At 36.8% G+C, this 19751-nt stretch overlaps 1 protein-coding gene across 2 annotated transcripts in view; it reads right to left on the reverse strand.

The window, feature by feature from the left end:
- LOC132117683 (sodium/potassium-transporting ATPase subunit beta-1-interacting protein 3-like) overlaps nt 1-19751 on the reverse strand; it is a 59838-nt gene that overhangs the window by 12937 nt on the left and 27150 nt on the right. For both annotated transcript variants that reach the window (XM_059526998.1, XM_059526996.1), the window contains exons 2-4: nt 16956-17093; nt 11595-11675; nt 6061-6258 (exon numbers count right to left, since the gene is read on the reverse strand). In XM_059526998.1, the coding sequence (XP_059382981.1) occupies nt 6061-6258; nt 11595-11675; nt 16956-17093 (417 nt within the window). The remainder of the gene's footprint in view (nt 1-6060; nt 6259-11594; nt 11676-16955; nt 17094-19751) is intronic.

Genomic DNA, 19751 nt, shown 5'->3' on the forward strand with positions numbered 1-19751 from the left:
TGTCATCCCAACATCTGTCTGATCTGCGCTCTGGTACTACACACCTAAATAATGCTCCAGTTTGAGTTCCCCTGGAAATAAAACCTATATTAGGAAGAAATCACATCACAGGCCTGAATTTCAGTTTCACAGATAAGAGAGAGAGAGAGAGTGAGAGAGGGAGGGAGAGAGAGAGAGAGAGAGAGAGAGAGAGAGGGAGGGAGAGAGAGAGAGAGAGAGAGAGAGAGAGAGGGAGGGAGGGAGAGAGGGAGAGAGAGAGAGAGAGAGAGAGAGAGAGGAGAGGGAGGGAGAGAGAGAGAGAGAGAGAGAGAGAGAGAGAGAGAGGGAGGGAGGGAGAGAGAGAGAGAGAGAGAGAGAGAGAGAGAGAGTGAGAGAGGGAGGGAGAGAGAGAGAGAGAGAGAGAGAGAGAGAGAGAGAGGGAGGGAGGGAGGGAGAGAGAGAGAGAGAGAGAGAGAGAGAGAGGGAGGGAGGGAGAGAGGGGGAGAGAGAGAGAGAGAGAGAGAGAGAGAGAGAGAGAGAGAGAGAGAGAGAGAGAGATTATTTACCAGTATGTCTGTAGAACAAAAAGGTGATGTTCGTTGTGTATATGCATTCTTTAAAGATGTCTCTTATGCTAATCAAGGGTGCACTTATTTGATGAAAAATACTGTCAAATTCGCAATATTGTGAAACATTACTACAATATAAAATCACAGTTTTCCATATAAGATACTTTAAAATATAATTTATTCCTGTGATGCAAAGCTAAAAAATTTTTAGCATCATTGCTCCAATCTTCAGTGTCACGTGATCCTTCAGAAATCAGCTGAACATGTTGATTTATTATCAATGTTGGAAAGAGATGAGCTGTGTTTAAAAAAAAATATTTGAACATATTATATTTTTTTCAGGACTCTTTGATGAATAAAAAGTTAAAAGAAATATAAGTCTTTTGTAACAATATCAACTACTGTTCAAATGTTTGGGGTCAGGATTTACTTATTTATTTATTTTTATTTTTTTGAAAGAAGACAATTCAAGAAGTTAAATTGATAAAAAGCGATGGTAAAGACTTAAATTGTTGCAAAAAATTATTAAGTTCAGCTAATTGCATTTAATTTAAATTTACACTATAACATATACATATATTATTATTTATTTATTTTTTATGTAAAAAAAATATTCCCTTCCCTTCACACTATAGTATAGAATGTAGCTATATTATTCCCATAATAAGTATTCCTTTAGAAGTAAAGTATAGTAGTACTTTACAAGTGAGCACCAGCTGGAGCATCAGTCCAAAAACTCCACTTCCATTTCTTATCTGCTCTCAAGTAGTGTTATCTACCTCTGTGTCAGCTGGCTGATGCAGAGGGAGAGAAAAAAATTATAATAAGAGAGACTGTAGTAATACAGACCCAAAACTGTGAATGCATGTCTGAAAGATGAACACATATCACAAAAACCTAATGTTTTGACCCAGAACATGAACATGATGTCTGACAGGGTAATTATGTGCCAAAGTCACCCTGCAGTGACAGAAATTAGTCCAGCGCGCACACACACACACACACACACACACACACAGACTCTGGAAGTCTCTCTCTCTCGTTCACAGCTGTATCACATCTGAATCAGAACACTCTCAACAACACTCCACAGAAGTGCTCTCGCTGCAACACACACGTACAGCACTTCACACCCACCAGATCTCAGATTAAATACCAGGCAAATATATCCCACCTGTCATGGCTGCCGAGCGGCTAAACAAACCGCTCTCAGATGATGCAGCCGGCCACGTCTAATCAGAAATCCACTTACATTTGTGTATACATGAGAAGTGATTAAACCGCCGCAGGGAGCGAAGGGAGACACTTTGAAGTGAAACTTTTCTTAATCATGTTCTCAGACGTGAACTCAGCAACAGTCGGATGGGCGAAAAAACAAGCTGAATTTGTGATAACGCTGCAGAGTTTGAACGTGACCCTTTTTTTAAAGTGTGTTTGGGTGCTGAAGGAAAATGAGCAGGAATTCACCCAGGAATCATACATTTTTAAACTGCTTGTTTCTTAATATTTAAAACATTTAAAAATGTGGCATTTTGAAGCTCTATCTCATGCCAATACCTAGAGAGTAGTTAATTAATATTTATTATTATTATTAATAGTAGAAAAAGCAGTAATTAGTAATAGTATAGTGATTCAATTTCATAAATGTCAATTGAAAGAAATAGTAAAAAAAAAAAAAATTGTTTTGGACAGTTTTCTTTTGAAATGATGTCACGTTTGTGGCCTCAATGCAATACTAAACTTTGCAACAAAATCCAAAAACTTTTTGAATATCTAGTAGATTTTCAGAGTGAAAATCTGCTAGATATTCGCTCCCTGGGGAAGAGAGCATGATGGGAAAGGAAGTGATGAATTCCCATACCTTCCTGACTAGATATTCTTCTCTGTCTGAAGCTGAAACTGCCTTATCTTAATTTAAGTGTTTTACTGAACAGAGAAGCAACTGAGATATGAGAGGAAGAGATGTCAGATGAGAAAAAAAAGAGGGAAAACAGCAAGAGACAAAGATGGAAGAGGAATGAACTCATCCACCCACCTATGCAGATAAAACATAAACGGAAAAAGTACAGAAAACTGAGTGAAAACTGAGACGCATACTAGTTATGACAGCAGTACTGCTTTTCTTTTAAAAAATGGTTAGTTAAAGAATGTGCTTAACCTTCAAACTATATTGACTGTCAAACTAAATATTATACAGATTTATTTTCATTTGATTTATATTTGCAATCCCATTACTAACTTTGGAACATTCATTTGTAAAAAATTTTAATTCAAATTAAATAGACAAAATGTATAATATAATATAATATAATCATGCCAAACTAGTCTGTAAATAAATAACTGCATTTGTGCACAGATATTTAAAGAAAAGTAATCATGGCAGACCAAAGTGGTAAAATAAATAAATCAGTCATTGAGAGCTAAAAGTGTAATCCCAGAAAGAAGGATGCTGAAGAATGAAAAACAGAAGAGCGGGTCGCATGTGAAGGGCGATGTTTATGAGTTCTCTGCACAGGTAGCTCCCTCATGAGTTACACTAATGAGGAGAGCAGATGGTGCTCTCTCTCTCTCTCACACACACACACACACACACACACTCCTCTCAGTTGTCACAGAGGGAGGGATTTACATGTAGCTCTGCTAATGACTCTTTCAGTTGTTCACTTGTCATCTCAGGTGTGTGTCCTGCTCTACTCTCTGACTGTCCTCCTGTGATGAAATTCCCAGAAGCATGAGAACGTGACTATTCACTACAGAAGAAGTCTTTTTGATAGTGACCTAGATAGTCTGAAGTTACACACACATAAACGTCTCAGAAATGTTTATGGAGCATCTGGCCCGACTCACTTGCTCTATCATTTGCTCTCTCAATCCTGAGCAACAAAACAATTTGTCACAGGTGACAGACCTCTCTCCAAATGTTGCCCACTTCACCAGCCATGTTACTCCCAAATATATTAATTTGTTTAGTTGGTTAGTTAGTGTAAATATCAGTGCTGTCAAACAATTAATTATTAATCGCATCCAAAATAAAGGTTTTTGTTTGCATAATATATATGTGTGAATTAAGAGAGATTTTGGTGGAAGAAATGAAATTAATAAAAAAAAATATATAAAACCATTTTTTTGCATTATCATTGCAGAAGAAATATTACTGTATTGAAGAAAAAATACTGTAATAGAATCTTGCATCTCAAATGTGATACTGTATCTTAATTGCTCTAAATCATTTTAAGTTATATAATTATTATAATTAGTAGTATTATGAATTCAGACTTCTTGACTATGCCTTGACCCACTGAATAAAAATAAAAATACATTTGCATCCAAAATAAAAGGTTTTGTTTGCATAAAATATGTGTGTGTACTGTTTATATTATGTATATATAAATACACATATATACAGTTTATATATATTTTTTTTTTCAATATTTACATGTCTATATTTATATTCATATAATTGATATTATAGATAAATATATTTAATATATGAAAAATGTATATTTATATATACATAATAAATAAACAGTACACACACATATATTATGCAAACAAAAACTTTTATTTTTGGATTTTTTTATTTTTCTTCTTTAGTGGGTCAAGACGTAGTCAAGAAGTCTGAATTCATAATACTACTAATTATAATAATTATATAATAATTAATTAACTTAAAATGATTTAGAGCAATTAGGATACAGTATCACCTTTGAGATGCAAGATTCTATTACAGTATTTTTTCTTCAATACAATAATATTTCTTCTGCAATGATAATGAAAAAAAAATTCTTTTTTTTTTTTATTAATTTCATTTCTTCCACCAAAATCTTTTTTCTCTCTTAATTAATTAATTAATTAATTAATTAATCATGAATTCATTCATTCAAACCTCGTTGAGAGATTCACATGGCCCTTTAGCCATCTTCTCATTTGTCTGAGCATTGTAGTACTTCATTTTCAAACTGTGGTGTAGACCACAAGCGGAGTACTTTGGGCACTGGAGATAAAGACCCGTTCCCCTCTCACGTATCTCTGCATTCCCATTGAAGAAGCCTGTAGAAACTTGACTGGAGTGTGTGTTCCTGCAGGCCACTTTGTTCAACTCTCACCGTGAAGTTATCAGTTCATTGTTTGAGCATAAGCAGATAAAAATCACTCTTAATAAGCTTCCAGCACTCCTAACCTACACTGAACCAGTTTTTAGTTTGAAATACAAACCTTTTGTAAAAATATATATGTCTTTACTGTCACTTTTGATCAATTTAATGTATCCTTGCTGAATTAAAGTATTAATTTCTTGAAACAGCACATGTTTGTAGCGCGGCTGACACAGAAGAGCGTAGGCAGTTCGAGTGATGTAGAGACACAGAGGAGTCTGTTGACAAAGGAATTGTTGAATAAAGGCATTGTTTTTGTTTTATTTGCATAAAAAAAGTACCAAGCCTCTTGGTTTTCATCCAAAATATTTTAAATTGTGCTCCAAAGACAAACAAAGCTTTTACAGGTTTGGAACGACATGGGGGTAAGTGATATAAGTATGTATGTATATATATATATATATATATATATATATATATATATATATGTGTGTGTGTGTGTGTGTGTGTGTGTGTGTGTGTGTGTGTGTGTGTGTGTGTGTGTGTGTGTGTGTGTGTGTTTATATATAAATAAAGACATACACAGTACACATACACATAATACGTAAACACAAACTTTTATTTTGGATGTGATTAATCACAATTAAATGATTTGACATTAATCGATTATTCAGTTTAGCCCTATTATATTATATTATATTATATTATATTATATTATATTATATTATATTATATTATATTATATTATATTATATTATATTATATTATATTATATTATATTATATTATATATTGTACTGGTGTTTGCAGATGCCACTTCGTTTAATATTTTGGCGTTTTCTCTATCTAATGCAATAAGATTCAGAAATTATAAGTGTGGCTTAAGTCCAAATACTTTTGGAGGCCATTGTCCACAGTGCATTTAAGTCAGTAAATCAAATCAGTTTTCAGAAAATGAGCTCACAGTCTTTGTGCTGGCTGCCTGCTGATTATAATCCACTGAGTTTACCCAGACCTCAACTCAAGAGGCCACTTCAGCACAACAGCAGGGCTTCAGGACTCAGGCAGGGGGGGTTTACACATGCACAGAGTGTGCAGGCTACACTTTAGTTTGCTGTGGCTTTAAAGCACTGGTTAATCATGTACAGAGACAGCCAATGATTTCCTACAGTAATGAAAAAGCACCATTAGGATGAATGCATGTCTGAGAAAAAAAATGGATTATGGGATGCTTTTAGTTATGCCATGTAGCAAACATACACATATAGTAAGTCTACATATAGTATGTGGAGACCATAAATTAGAGTAAAAACAGGGTATTTGGACTGTTGAACGAACGCTTATTTAGTGCTTTAGCTTTTCTGCATGACATGGCATATTTGTTTGTGTGTGTATGTGCATGTGTTTGGAGTGACTTACAGAGATAAGGATTTGGAAGCCGCTGTGCAGGACTTCAATGTACTGGTACTCCAGCAGGCAGCCCATGATGGATATATAGGACTGTGTGTCTGCACTGCGGTCTCCGCTGGCGGGGATCTCTCTTCGGACACAGCCTGGCCCGTGCTCGCTCCACCAGGAGTGGTGTGCCGAGATGTTAAATGTCAAGAAGTCGCTGTCCTAAAACGACAGAGAGGAGGAGCTGTCATCAGCCTCAGCCGCATGTCAATATAAAGGATGAGGGAGCGAGTGACAGAGAGGCTGCACACTGTAAAGCATGCATGCATAATTTAACACGGAGCTGACAAAGAATCTGTTCCATAGACATGAGAGAGGGAGGAAATACATGTATAAATACAAAAGATGGAGAAAGCATACTATCGCTTTCAATATGCGTTCATTGTATATTTGTTGTGGTCATATTTATGACTGATTTTACACATGACAACTAATAAATTAGGTAAATTGTCCACATGTGGACAAAATAGAAAATACAAATAAAAAAATAAAAATAAAAACAAAAAGCACTTTAAAGGCATTTCAGGGCAATTACATAAATCTCAGGAAATATATCAAACATCATAAAAGTGTTAACAATATTACAAGCTATATGGCCCAGCCCTATTATCAGTTTGTGTAACAGCTTGTTCAGCAATACTATCTTACAACATTTCTTTCCATTTAAAATAAAAATAAAAAATTGACTCCCAATTCACATATTACTACAAATAAAGAGAATAATTCTGTTTGCATCTGTTCACACAGTTGTCACGGTGTCTGGTCTGTGTTTCCCTGGGTGTCCACTAGTGGTCTCACTTCCCCATAGGCACCTCACCGCAGGCACTAAATTTCCCACAAAGCCTTGTCCCTTCATCACGGTAATTGCACACCTGTTAATTGCACTCAGGTGTCTTCACTTTTATTGTCATTATCCTGTCTATTTAAACCGGTCTGTTTTCTGTCTGTGTCATGGAGTCCTTATTTTCCGTCACCTGGTTTCCTCTAGTTTCGAGTTTCTTGTTTCCTGTTTGTTTCTAGACTGATTTTTGGTTATGACCCCCTGCTTGTTTTGATTCTGATTCTTGGATTACCCTATAAACACACACTGCTCTTGGATCTCTCGTCTCCTGTGTCCCGATCGTTACAGAAGGACTCCATCCGATCAGATCCAGCGGTGTGGGATTTTGTCTCCTTCTGTCTCGACCGCACAGATGTGGTGGTCTTCTGCGCTGCCCTGGTGGGCTTCTGTCTCGACCGCACGGCTCCAGTTCCACCTGATCCACCCAGGATACTTGCCCTGTCGGCTCGGCCCTGGGCCCCAAACTTTCTGTTCCCTCCTGGTCTCCTTGTTTTGCACTTCCTGTCCCTGTTTCCCTCTGTTGCCTGGCCCTCCGTCCCTCTCCCTGGTCCTCCGCCGGTCCACCTCCCTCCTGGTTTCTGTGTTCCTTGGTTTGTTCTTGTGTTCGGGTGGAGCATCTGGTAGCTGCTCCGTAGAGGAGGGGGTAATGTCACGGTGTCTGGTCTGTGTTTCCCTGGGTGTCCACTAGTGGTCTCACTTCCCCATAGGCACCTCACCGCAGGCACTACATTTCCCACAAAGCCTTGTCCCTTCATCACGGTAATTGCACACCTGTTAATTGCACTCAGGTGTCTTCACTTTTATCGTCATTGTCCTGTCTATTTAAACCGGTCTGTTTTCTGTCTGTGTCATGGAGTCCTTATTTTCCGTCACCTGGTTTCCTCGTGTTCCCTCTAGTTTCGAGTTTCTTGTTTCCTGTTTGTTTGTTTCTGAACTGATTTTTGGTTATGCTTGTTTACCCCCTGCTTGTTTTGATTCTGATTCTTGGATTACCCAATAAACACACACTGCTCTTGGATCTCTCGTCTGTCCCGATCGTTACAACAGTCCTTAACCTGAACGCTCAACGTGTGAAAGTGCTGTGAAACACAAGTGTCGCCTCAGAGTTATGTGTCTGTGTTGCAATTGTTCCTCAAACGTTCAAGGATACGTGTACATCAGATGTAATTGATTGTCAATCCACACAGTTCTCAGGCTGTGTGAGATGAATGACACTAGTCAAAATGAAAACGTATGGACTTTTCTATGCTTATTAGAGAGGAACCCGTCCTTGACCTCTTTCTGGCTAATGGAGACACAGAGGCATTTGTCCCCTTTATCATCTGCAGGCATTATCATTATACGCGTCACTATATGTCACTGAGAAGAGTGTGTGTTTGAATGTTCAGAGAGGGGGTCGATACAGACCGTCCTGTCCCGTATTTAATCACAGCCACAGTGTGAGACTGACAGCCACAGCCTGCGGCCATGCATGAGAGGACAACCCCACCAAAACACCTCAATCACGCAGACAGAGAGATAGAAAGAGAGCATGTGTCATAAAGTGCCAAACCACTTAATATGCCTTTCCTCTTCAGTGAAACTACATGTCTCATGTTCAGAGAGTTAATATGGTTCTCCATTATCTGAATGTGAGAGATTAATTCCACATTCATGTTGTGTCAGAATTATCGTAATTATGAGATGACAACTCTGAATCTTCTGAATTATTCGTTTCCGTGGCAGTGCTCACAGCCATCATAGATTCATGTGCGGTTTTGTTGTTGATGACAGCAAAATACTTTAAGACAAGAAGATTAAAGATCAAAGAATCAGCACGGTAGAAAAGTTTACAATTAATATTCTTATTAAAATAGTCGCTTTTTTTCCCCTGGATCATCGGACAGACATGATTAACACCGCAAGGCATACAGATAGAAAAACATGATAAACACTGTGAGAGAGAGACACTATAAACACACTGACAGACTGACGGACAGATATGAAACCCATTACAAGACAAACAGATAGGCAGATTTGATAAACACTGAGACGGCAGACAGAGAGACAGACAGATACACAGAATCTAATGTCAGACTGTTTCATTCATCTCATCACAGTCTAATCATAATCAGTCTTACAGTAGGGGGTCCTCAGTGCAGCATCATATTATCATATGGTGTGTCACTTGCTGAATGACAGTAGAGACATCAGTGAGATATATTTTGAGTTGTTTCATTGAGGCATGTGGTGGGCCGTGTTAATACAGGGGTTGCATGAAAAGGGCTGAATAATGAGGAGCAGGTGGCAGAGGGTCGGACTCGGGCCATTAACACAACAGATGGACACACAGCGCTCCCTCACCGCTACATATGGACAGCAGGAGGACAAGCAGCTAACGGAGAAAACACACACACACATATAAACACACAGAGACAGAAGAGAAAGGATCAATGCGCAAACTTGCTGCTTTCTGGACTGCAGAACTGTCTGAATCAGCTCAATATTCATGCATAGACTTTATCGAGGTGAGGGGGGTTTTGGGGGAAGGGTGTCCCACCTGTGACAGCACAGGAAAGAAAAGGGAGGGAGTGACGGAGCGTGACTGTGTGAGACAGAGGAAGAAGAGGATGAGGATGAAAGAGAAATAAAACCCCACAGAATTCAAGGTAGCATATAAATGTGACTGAGCACATGCGCATCAAATAAATGAATAAATAAGCACATAAAATGCTTCCCATATCTTTTGTTGTTAACGTCCAAGGCCATGAGTCCAATTCCACGACTTTATTATTAGCAAAGAACAAATCTTATTGAAAAAGATTCAAATAAATACATGAATCTAACAACATTTAATACATATAAGGGTGGGTTGTGCTGAACGCATTATGTTTTGTGGGATGAATTATTGGCTGCTGAGCTATTGAAATTCAAGAGACACTAAGAAACCAAGCACTCAAACCATAAGAAAAAGCCTGTTGAGATTTTTCAAAGTAAGATATATATGAAACATAGGAATAAACTACTGTTTAAAAATGTGGATTTGGTAAGATTTGTGAATGTTTTTGAAAGAAGTCTCGTGTTCATCAAGGTTGCAGTTATTTGATCAATATTGTGCGATTCAAAACAACTCTTTTCTATATATACAGTATATATATTTTAATATGTAATGTATTTCTCTGATGCAAAGCTGAATTTTCAGCATCATTACTCCAGTCTTTGATTTTAACATTTCTTATAATTAATTACATTTAAAATAAATTAAAATAAGAGCATTTATTTGAAACAGAAATCTTCTGTAACATTGCAAATGTATTTTTGATCAATTTAACTCTTCCTTGCTGGATTAAGAATTTTGTATCGTAAACAATTTTGATACTGGGTTGCCTCTCCACTTGATGTCCAATGTTAAATCTGGATTTTGAAGCAAAACCGTTTAAGAAACATCCTCTAAGCAAGTATGCAGAACATTCTTACAGACTCCAATAGTGACCGTCATTTTACTGAGGAGGATGTAATTAACCTGTTTTGTTGGACATGGAACAACATTCCTGTCAAACAAAACATTATCCTAACCCTATTCCCAACCACAACTATTAGCAGTTCTTAAAGGGATAGTTCACCCAAAAATGAAAAGTTGTATCTGCTTACCCCATGGGCATCCAAGATGTAGGTGACTTTGTTTGAGATACACATGTAACACTTCAGTAGAACTCAAACTGAGATTTTTAACACAAACCGGTGACGTCTATCAGTCTTATAATGGAGATGGATGGGAATCACGGCCAAAACATACAATAAAACTAAAAAAAATTCATTTTTGGGTAAACTATCCCTTTAAAAATTAAATTAAGTTCAGACCCCAAACTTAGTCCTAACTTAACTGTAAACCCATAAAAATCTGATTGGTTAATTACAGGGGGAAAAAAAGAGTACTTTATGTTCTGCTTGATGAAAATCATGGTCACCCAAACCCAGTATTTCCTTAGTATGAATTCTGTACAAGTTCTGATGTTTTCTGGACAAATATTTCCTTTGTCCTGGGATAAAATGAGTCATTTGTCCCATGCAGCTGCGACAATTGTGGAAAAGGTTCATTTTGAAAGAACTGCAGTTCATTTTACAAGTACCAGATTAACTCCTCATGCATTTGCACGCAGACTTTATGATGTTCTTGTGCAATCTCACTCCACCTTCTGAAAGCAAATAAGAGCTTTTCATTGTGGGAACAAGAAATCTGAGTCCAGGAAACAGGCCAAGCAGGAGTCATTAACAAGCACCCACAGAGAGAGGAGAATGTGTAAATTATACAGCGAGCTTGTTTCTCACTGTGCTAATACACTAGGGGCTGAGTGTTTGAGTCCATGACCTGTTAGCACATGTAGACAGAAGTGTATCATAGGATGGGTTCGGGATAACACAATTACTTGTTATAACTTTCCAAAAGGCTTTCATCTGAATTCATTTCCTCTACACTGTTGTTTAATGTGCCAGTTTCTGGTGTTTAGTGCAACCTAAGCGTAAGACACAAAGCTCTGGCACTTCTAAATAAAGTTTAAGACAGTGTGTAAAAACATAAATGGCCCCATTTAGCTGTAAAACAGGGTCATTAAAATGCCTCGTACCTCATACATCGACGGCTGACCCGTGTGTAACTTTAGATGGGAATCTCTCTTACCTTTGATAGACCTCCAACATCCAGGTAGAAGCAGATGATAAAGACATTCCAGGCCACCCACAGCGCTGTCCACACAGTATACTGTCAAAAAGATGGACAATACATTACTCCAACAATTCATTCAAACATTCACACATAGGCTTAACTGGTATGGTCAAATTTACTGTTGCTCAATTAAGCTCCACGGACAAAATCCACCCATTTCAGCAGGAATCTGCACATTTGGCAACTGTGTGTGAGAATGGAAAACATCCCAAAGCAGATTTCTCTCATGTTCAAGTTGATCTTATGAATTTGCAGAGCTGACAAACCTGAAAGCTGATTTGTTTGAAAGTGACTTCTGTGTGAGCTGTACTTTTTACATCTTCACACTATTGACAATTGACAATGTATTTATTTTGCCCACTAAATTTCAATGAAATATCGCTAATGTGGCCACAGTATAAGAAACTTATGCACTTTGTTAATGTGAGAAAAAAAAAAACGATTGTTTTTTCTCAGGTATTTTACCGGTGTTTTAGGGTTAAAGGAAAAGCCTATAAACTTGACAGAAAAAGTAATTTTCTGCCACGACATTTTCCATTTTTCTATAGATTTTTTTTTCCCGTAAACTGTATGTTATGATACATAACATACAGCCCTAAAGGCATTGTTGACTGAAAAATATACATGTAGATATTATTTACTTACCATCATGTCATTACAAACCTTTATGACTTTCTTCGTTTCTGCTTTTGTTCATACAATGAAAGAGATCTAAAAACAACTTTTGGACCCCATTGACATTCTCTAATACAGACAAAACATTTTCATCTCTTTTAAGTGCTCCACAGAGGAATAAATGACAAAATATTCATATCACATCACATTATTTCAGTAAAACCATTCAGTATAGTATTAAAGTACCATGGTATTACCACCTGATACGATCACTGTACCACTGTATTACCAGGGACAGCTGGCAACTACCCATCTAGAACAAGTGAAAACTCAAGCCGTTTCAGTAGCCGTAACATCAGAGCTGTTATATATGGAAAACAGAAGTTGAGTGGATGCTTGAAAACATCGGCATTGAGCATGTGTGTATTAAGGGTTCAGTCTTGAGAAAAGCACTGTTCTTTTACACAGGCTCTTATCATTCATCTCCAGATTTGAATCTTTCTTCGTTCTGATTTTATCTTCTTTTTATAGCAGATCATCAAGACTTTTGTCTTCCTAGCCGTTTGTACTGTTGTTTGCCACACACAAACACAATCAATTAGGATTTTACCAGCCTATAAATCCCATTGAAATGCTAATCTGAAATAGCGCTCCAACAGCTTCATATTTCTGTTCATAAACTCTAAGATTCAGTTAAACCGTTGACTTCCATTGTACGTACTTTACTGTAAATGACAGGTCAAGTTGTGTTTCACTCAGAGTACTCCTTTAAAGTTCAAACTGGCTTGACAGGACACCTAGCAAAAATACCAGCAGGTCAGCAAGACTAAGGCTTTAATATGTCTGTCTCTCAGAAGATGGATGTCTTGAAGGGAAATGATGCACCTCAGACAGCATGATTCACATGCCAAATCACCGTTATATGGGGACTGGTGTGATGTTATGCTGCTGTGAAGCAGAATGAGTCTTTATAACACGTGACAGGGACACAAGCCTGAGCAATACTCCTCACCATTCCCAGGAGTCTCAGCAGCGCAAGTCTTGTTTCAGGCTCATCTCTCGCTCTTCAACACTTTCTCACGCCTTTGTCTATTCTTGGCTTCTCAACATTTTGTCACTTTGATTAACTTGATATTTCTTCTCTATTTCTTCTCTGTGAGATCAGTGTTTGACTTGAATTAGCATCACATTTTGGTGTAATCAAATGTGTAAATCTAATGTGTAATGAGCAACTAATTGATAATTTACTGTGTACTCCCATTCAATGGCTTCAGAGTTTTATACACATAAGAGGTAAAATTATTACAGTTTTTTTGAAGACTAATGTCTTAAAGACTTTATTATGTGGCTTGCAATCTATGTTTGTTATATTTTGAGGCTATGCTTGTAGATAAAATGTCTACATTGAATGCAAATGTGAGTGACTTTGGATAAAAGGTTTATATGTATGCTCATGTACTTCTAAAAGTTTACTAAATACATATTTAGCAGATATTCCCAATATAATATTTACAGTTTTTCTACTTCTGGCAATAAGACCAAAATGTCAATAACTCATCTTCTCAGTTTTATGTCTTATTATCTTTATATCAATTTCAATGCTAAAGAGAATGAAGATGCCCCTAATATCAGAAAAAACACTATAGTAAAATGCATATGAAAATAATGCCAATCATAATTAGATTGGAATACTAACTTAGTTTTACAATATATATTTTAATGTATAATTTTGCAATGATAAAAGTTAACAATAACAGTATTCTGCATTGATATTGCAAGACTTTATGTTTTTTCACAGAATCTAGCTACTATATTTGAATATATAAATAAAAGTAACCATATTTAATTCCATTTTGTTTAAAACTTATATGACTTCTTACAGTCTGATTAAATAATGAATCAAAATAGATATTTTACTGTGGCTAATGTTACTTCTAGCTCATTTACATTCTTCTAAACAAAGTATACATATTTTTGTAAATTTAGTTGGCCATATAATTTTTTTGAAACATGAAAATTTGCAAACTGTACACAGAATATAACATTCAGATATTAATTATAAATTATAATGCAGCAATAGTAAAAATAGTCTGTTATGCTAATTCAAACAAAGCCATGATGTAAACCGAAGACTCTTGGTTATAAAAAATAAAAATAACAATTCTGTATGAATATATTAATTCCAACAATAGCATGCTTCTCGTCTCATCAACTAAACTTAAAGGGTTAGTTCACACAAAAATGAAAATTATGACATTAATAACTTACCCTCATGTCGTTCCAAACCCGTAAGACCTCCATTGATCTTAGGAACACAGTTTAAGATATTTTAGATTTAGTCTAAGAGCTCTCAGTCCCTCCATTGAAGCTCTGTGTACGGTCTACTGTCCATGTCCAGAAAGGTAAGAAAAACATCATCAAAGTAGTCCATGTGACATCAGAGGGTCAGTTAGAATATTTTGAAGCATCGAAAATACATTTTGGTCCAAAAATAGAGAAAAACTACAACTTTATTCAGCATTGTCTTCTCTTCCGTGTCTGTTGTGAGAGAGAGAGTTCAAAACAAAGCAGTTTGTGATATCCGGTTCGCGAACTAATCATTCAATGTAACCGGATCTTTTTGAACCAGTTCACCAAATTGAACTGAATCGTTTGAAACGGTTCTCGTCTCTAATACGCATTAATCCACAAATGACTTAAGCAGTTAAAATGACTTAAACATTTGCGATGACTGCCCTTTTTTGACGAGTGGGGCAGGGCCGAGGGCCGTGGGAACGAGCGAGGCCGGTGGAGTGATTGGGAAATGAACGACACCTGTTCGACCCACCGGTCTTGAGTCCCACGGAGGAGATGGAAGGATATAAAACAGGAGCGACGACAGTGAAGGACGAGAGAGGACCAGGCTTGGTTCAAGCCTTCGGTTTACCCGCGTTCATAACATTAGCACAGAATCAGTTCAGAATCAATCACCAAAAGAATCAGTTCGGTTCAGACGCCCTGTGTGTCGGTTTGCTTCACGCTGAATCACACATGCGCAGTATCATCAGCTCCTCGGTTCTAGAATCGGACGCGTCTGACAGAAACGGTTCTTGACTCGAGAATGAGTCATTATCTGGCTCAACTCGGTGTTCATCTTCAGTTCTCTCTTCACAGCAGTTCAGTCAGTGTACTGTTTGAGTGCATGCATTACTCCAGGATATTGGTTTGTTTGAACTCAGAGGGAGTGTCAGCCACATTAAAAAAGTAAACAGCTTAAGTCATTTGTGGATTAATGCGTATTGGAGACGCGAACCATTTAAAATGATTCAGTTCGATTTGGTGAACTGGTTCAAAAAGATCCGGTTACATCGAATGATTCGTTCGCGAACCAGATATGACAAACTGCTTTGTTTTGAACTCTCTCTCTCACAACAGACCCGGAAGAGAAGACAATGCTGAATAAAGTCAATAGTTTTTATTATTTTTGTACCAAAATGTATTTTCGATGCTTCAAAATATTCTAACTAACCCTCTGATGTCACATGGACTACTTTGATGATGTTTTTCTTACCTTTCTGGACATGGACAGTAGACCGTACACACAGCTTCAATGGAGGGACTGAGAGCTCTCGGACTAAATCTAAAATATCTTAAACTGTGTCCCGAAGATAAACGGAGGTCTCACGGGTTTGGAACGACATGAGGGTGAGTCATTAATGACATAATTTTCATTTTTGGGTGAACCAACCCTTTAAGACTTGATAATCCTGTTGAAGTTGAAGTGAAGCTGCATCATGGGTTGACCCAGTGAGGAACTGAAGGGAGCTGGACTCTAATAATTTAATTCATGGTAATAATTAGTTGCAGATTTAGGGGATTAAAATGCCATACAATGTGTCAAAGTATAAGGCTAGTCCAGTGTCTGCAGGGTGCATTATCAGAGCTGCGTTCAATTCTGCTTCAGAGGCCTGCTGTCTTTGATCAGCAGTAAGCAGATTTGCATATAAGCATTCCTAAAACAGTACGACATAAAGAAACAGATCCGAACTGACACTGTTATTAAACAAATTTTCAGCCAGCATGGTTGGAGAAACCTACTGTAGCAAAACCAGTCAAGAACATGTCTGGGTCATATTTCAGAATGAACAAAATGAAAAATAACATTTTGATGAATCTTTTGGGGCATTTGTGTGTGTGTGTGTGTGTGTGTGTGTCCATATTGCATTTTGTGACACTTTATATTATCTTGATGCAAAAAAAAAAGAAAGAAAGAAAGAAAAACACCAACTCTATGACAGAAAAACAAAAAAGTAATTGAGACTTTTATGACTTTATTTTCACATTTCTTTTATCCCACCACAGAAAAAATTAATAAAAGGAAGCCTAACTGTGACATTTTAATTTCACAATTCTGTTTTTTTCCTCTGAATTGTGAGTTTCTATCTCACAGTTAAGAGTTATATACTCAAAACTCAAAGGAAACAGATCTGAATTCAGAGATATAACCTTGTAAGAAAACAATTACTTTTTTAATTCCATGGCAGAAACAAGCTTCCATATTCATGAGATGAGAATCAAATGAGAATGACAACTGAAAATAAATTATATTCAAGAGTAAAATATCCAAACTTCATTTCTTCCATTTTAATTTTTGTGATTAAAATGTGTCCAGAAAGATTTACAAGGTCATCATAGCGAAGATGAATTTAAAGCAGCACTTACCACCACAATGTAGCGAGGTCTATATTGAATAGTGCCAAACAAGCCCAGGATGACAACCAGGATGTGGAAGAAGTTTGCAAGGATAGGAGCCCACTGGTAGCCCAAGAAATCAAACACCTGCCTCTCTAGCGCCACCATCTGAGAGAGAAAGAAAGACATGAGAGGACATACTGTATATTTAGATGGATGATTCAGATGAGGAACCATTGGAATAAAGATTTAAAGCATGATAATTTTTCCTTTTATTCTTTAATTATTTCAGTTGGAGGACTATCAAATGATTTTTGACAAGAGATTTTTATTTGTCAAACTTTTGCGAGAACCAGAACATCTTAGTAATGATTCTTTCAAATTCATCTAAAATCTCTAAAATAATGACACTGTAGTAGCAACATCTGGAGCTGTTCAAACGCAACATCAAACACCTTTCTAAAACTTCAATTATTGTCACACATTTGGAGCCAACACATTTAGTTGTGGTGCCAGAGGTTTTTTTCTTTTTTATATAAGCATGTTAATGCAAATATATCAAATACACAGTGTAATCACATCATAAAGTGGTTCAGAAAAGAGATTTTGATTATATATATATATATATATATATATACAGAAATACCACGTTTTCTCATTATTGACTATTTCCAAAGAGAACTCTCTCCAAACGCACTTTACCTGGTTCTGCATGTCCTCTGAATAAGAAAAAAACACTTGTTTTATCATCAAGCATCTTAAGTGGCTCTTAAAACTCCCCACACTTGTTTTAATCATTCTAGCATGCATTTACTCAAGAGTGTATCAGTCTACTAATGTGTGGAGCACAAGGGTGGCGATTCGCAGACAGGTCCCTGTGTCCCGCCGCCTCCTCCTGTGAGACTCGCTGCAAAGGGATGGTTTAATGAGATTACAGTGAGAGTGTGGTGCATGTTGTGAGCTGGCGAGCCAGTGACTGCCTACTGTGAGATGATGAAAGAGGAAAAGACATGGAAACCTGCACCGCTTGCAAAAGGAAATAATGTTGTGTGATAGATGGTAATGAAACGAAAACGTTAATGTCAGTCTAATTAAACAACCCTGTTTCTGCACTCATGTGTGCCAATTTAATGTCAAATAGAATGGAAGAGATTCAAATATTGTCGAATTCATCATATAAACTTTTGAAAATAAAGTTGTTGTTTTGTTTTTCTTTGGCATCCTTGGTTTCTATTCCACAAAAAGGTTCTTTATAGTGTAAAAAACGTTCTTTAGAATCTTCAAATGTTCTTGACAATAAGAAACAAACTGTTCTTTTAACAAGTGTTTACTGAAAAGTTATTAGTGGAACCATAAATGGTTCTTTTATGGCTTTTCCTGTGAAAAACACTTTTTGTAATCTTGGCTTTTAAGAGTTTTGGAGAAATACAGATGACTACAGTGAGTTTGATAACTTCAGTGAGTTTGCCTACTACTTAAAGGCCATATTCTTGGGTTTAAGTGAATATTTCACACATAGATGAACATTCTGTCATCATTTACTGAAAAAAAGAAGGGACACAAAAAGTCATGAGCCAAGTTTCCATCCAAAGTTGCAAATTTAACTTGTGTGCAAAATTGGAATGTCCAGCCCAATCTCACGGCAATCCGTACATATTTTATGAGGTGGCTAATTCATATGAATTCGTATAACCTCACTTGTACAAATTTATAAGATTTTTGCTAAATCATACATATTTTAGAGTTGCACAATTTGTACGAATTTGTACGAATTACCTACTCCTAACCCTACCCCTAAACTAGACAAATCGTTCTAAATCGTAAGGTCATACGATTTAGCCACCTCATAAAATACGTAAAAATTGATTGTGAGATGATGTTGGAATATTGCATAAAACATTTGCAAACAAGCAACGTTTCCATCCAACGAGTCAAAGAGAACAAAATCGTCACTTCCCAAAGAAACTGGCAGTATATATCACTAAGAAAAGTAGGAGAAGCTACTGAACACAATAATTTTCCTATAAAATAAATAAATTCCACCTCAGAACAAGACGAAACACAATGAATGCGATTATTGCTTTCGGAGCTGGAACGCAGTCTTTAATAGTGCTGAGAGGCAATTATACAGAAATACTTTGATGACAGACTTTGCTCGGGCATTTCCGAATGAACATATCAACATTTCAGATGCTGTGGAACAAGATCGGTCCGCTGGTTAGTCAGGATTTACCGTCCCACAGCGCAAAGTCACTTGACTTATTTGATGTGCTTGGAGGAATTTTATTATCAAAATGGATTTCCATCTCCCATTATTCACATTAACCCCTTTTTCACACCAGTCAAAAACCACCACTTTTTTGTGAACTAAGGCATTTTTATTCAAAATTCAATGTTTCCATCAATCGTTTCTGATGCGACAATTAAAAATGTGCATAAAAGCAGGGTGATGAAAACAGCTAGTTGACTGGAAAGTTTTTACTCTTGACTCTCTAATTTGTGCCTTTGCGCACTGAAACATGGTGTGTGAAGATAACAAAGCTGTCTTATAAACGATAATGATGTACCAAGTATGAATATATGAAAATGTAAATGAGATTTAAAGGGTTAGTTCCCCCACAAATTAAAATTCTGTCTCTTTCATGGCATTCCAAGCCTGTTACACATTTGTTCATCTTCAGAACACAAATTAAGATATTTTCGATGAAATCCGAGAGCTTTCTGACCCTGCATAGACAACAACACAATGTTCAAGGCCCACAAAGGTAGTAAGAATATTGTTAAAATAGTCCATGTGACATCAGTTGTTCAACCTTAATGTTATGA

Source organism: Carassius carassius, chromosome 37 (assembly GCF_963082965.1).
Source record: "Carassius carassius chromosome 37, fCarCar2.1, whole genome shotgun sequence".
Classification (NCBI taxonomy): domain Eukaryota; kingdom Metazoa; phylum Chordata; class Actinopteri; order Cypriniformes; family Cyprinidae; genus Carassius; species Carassius carassius.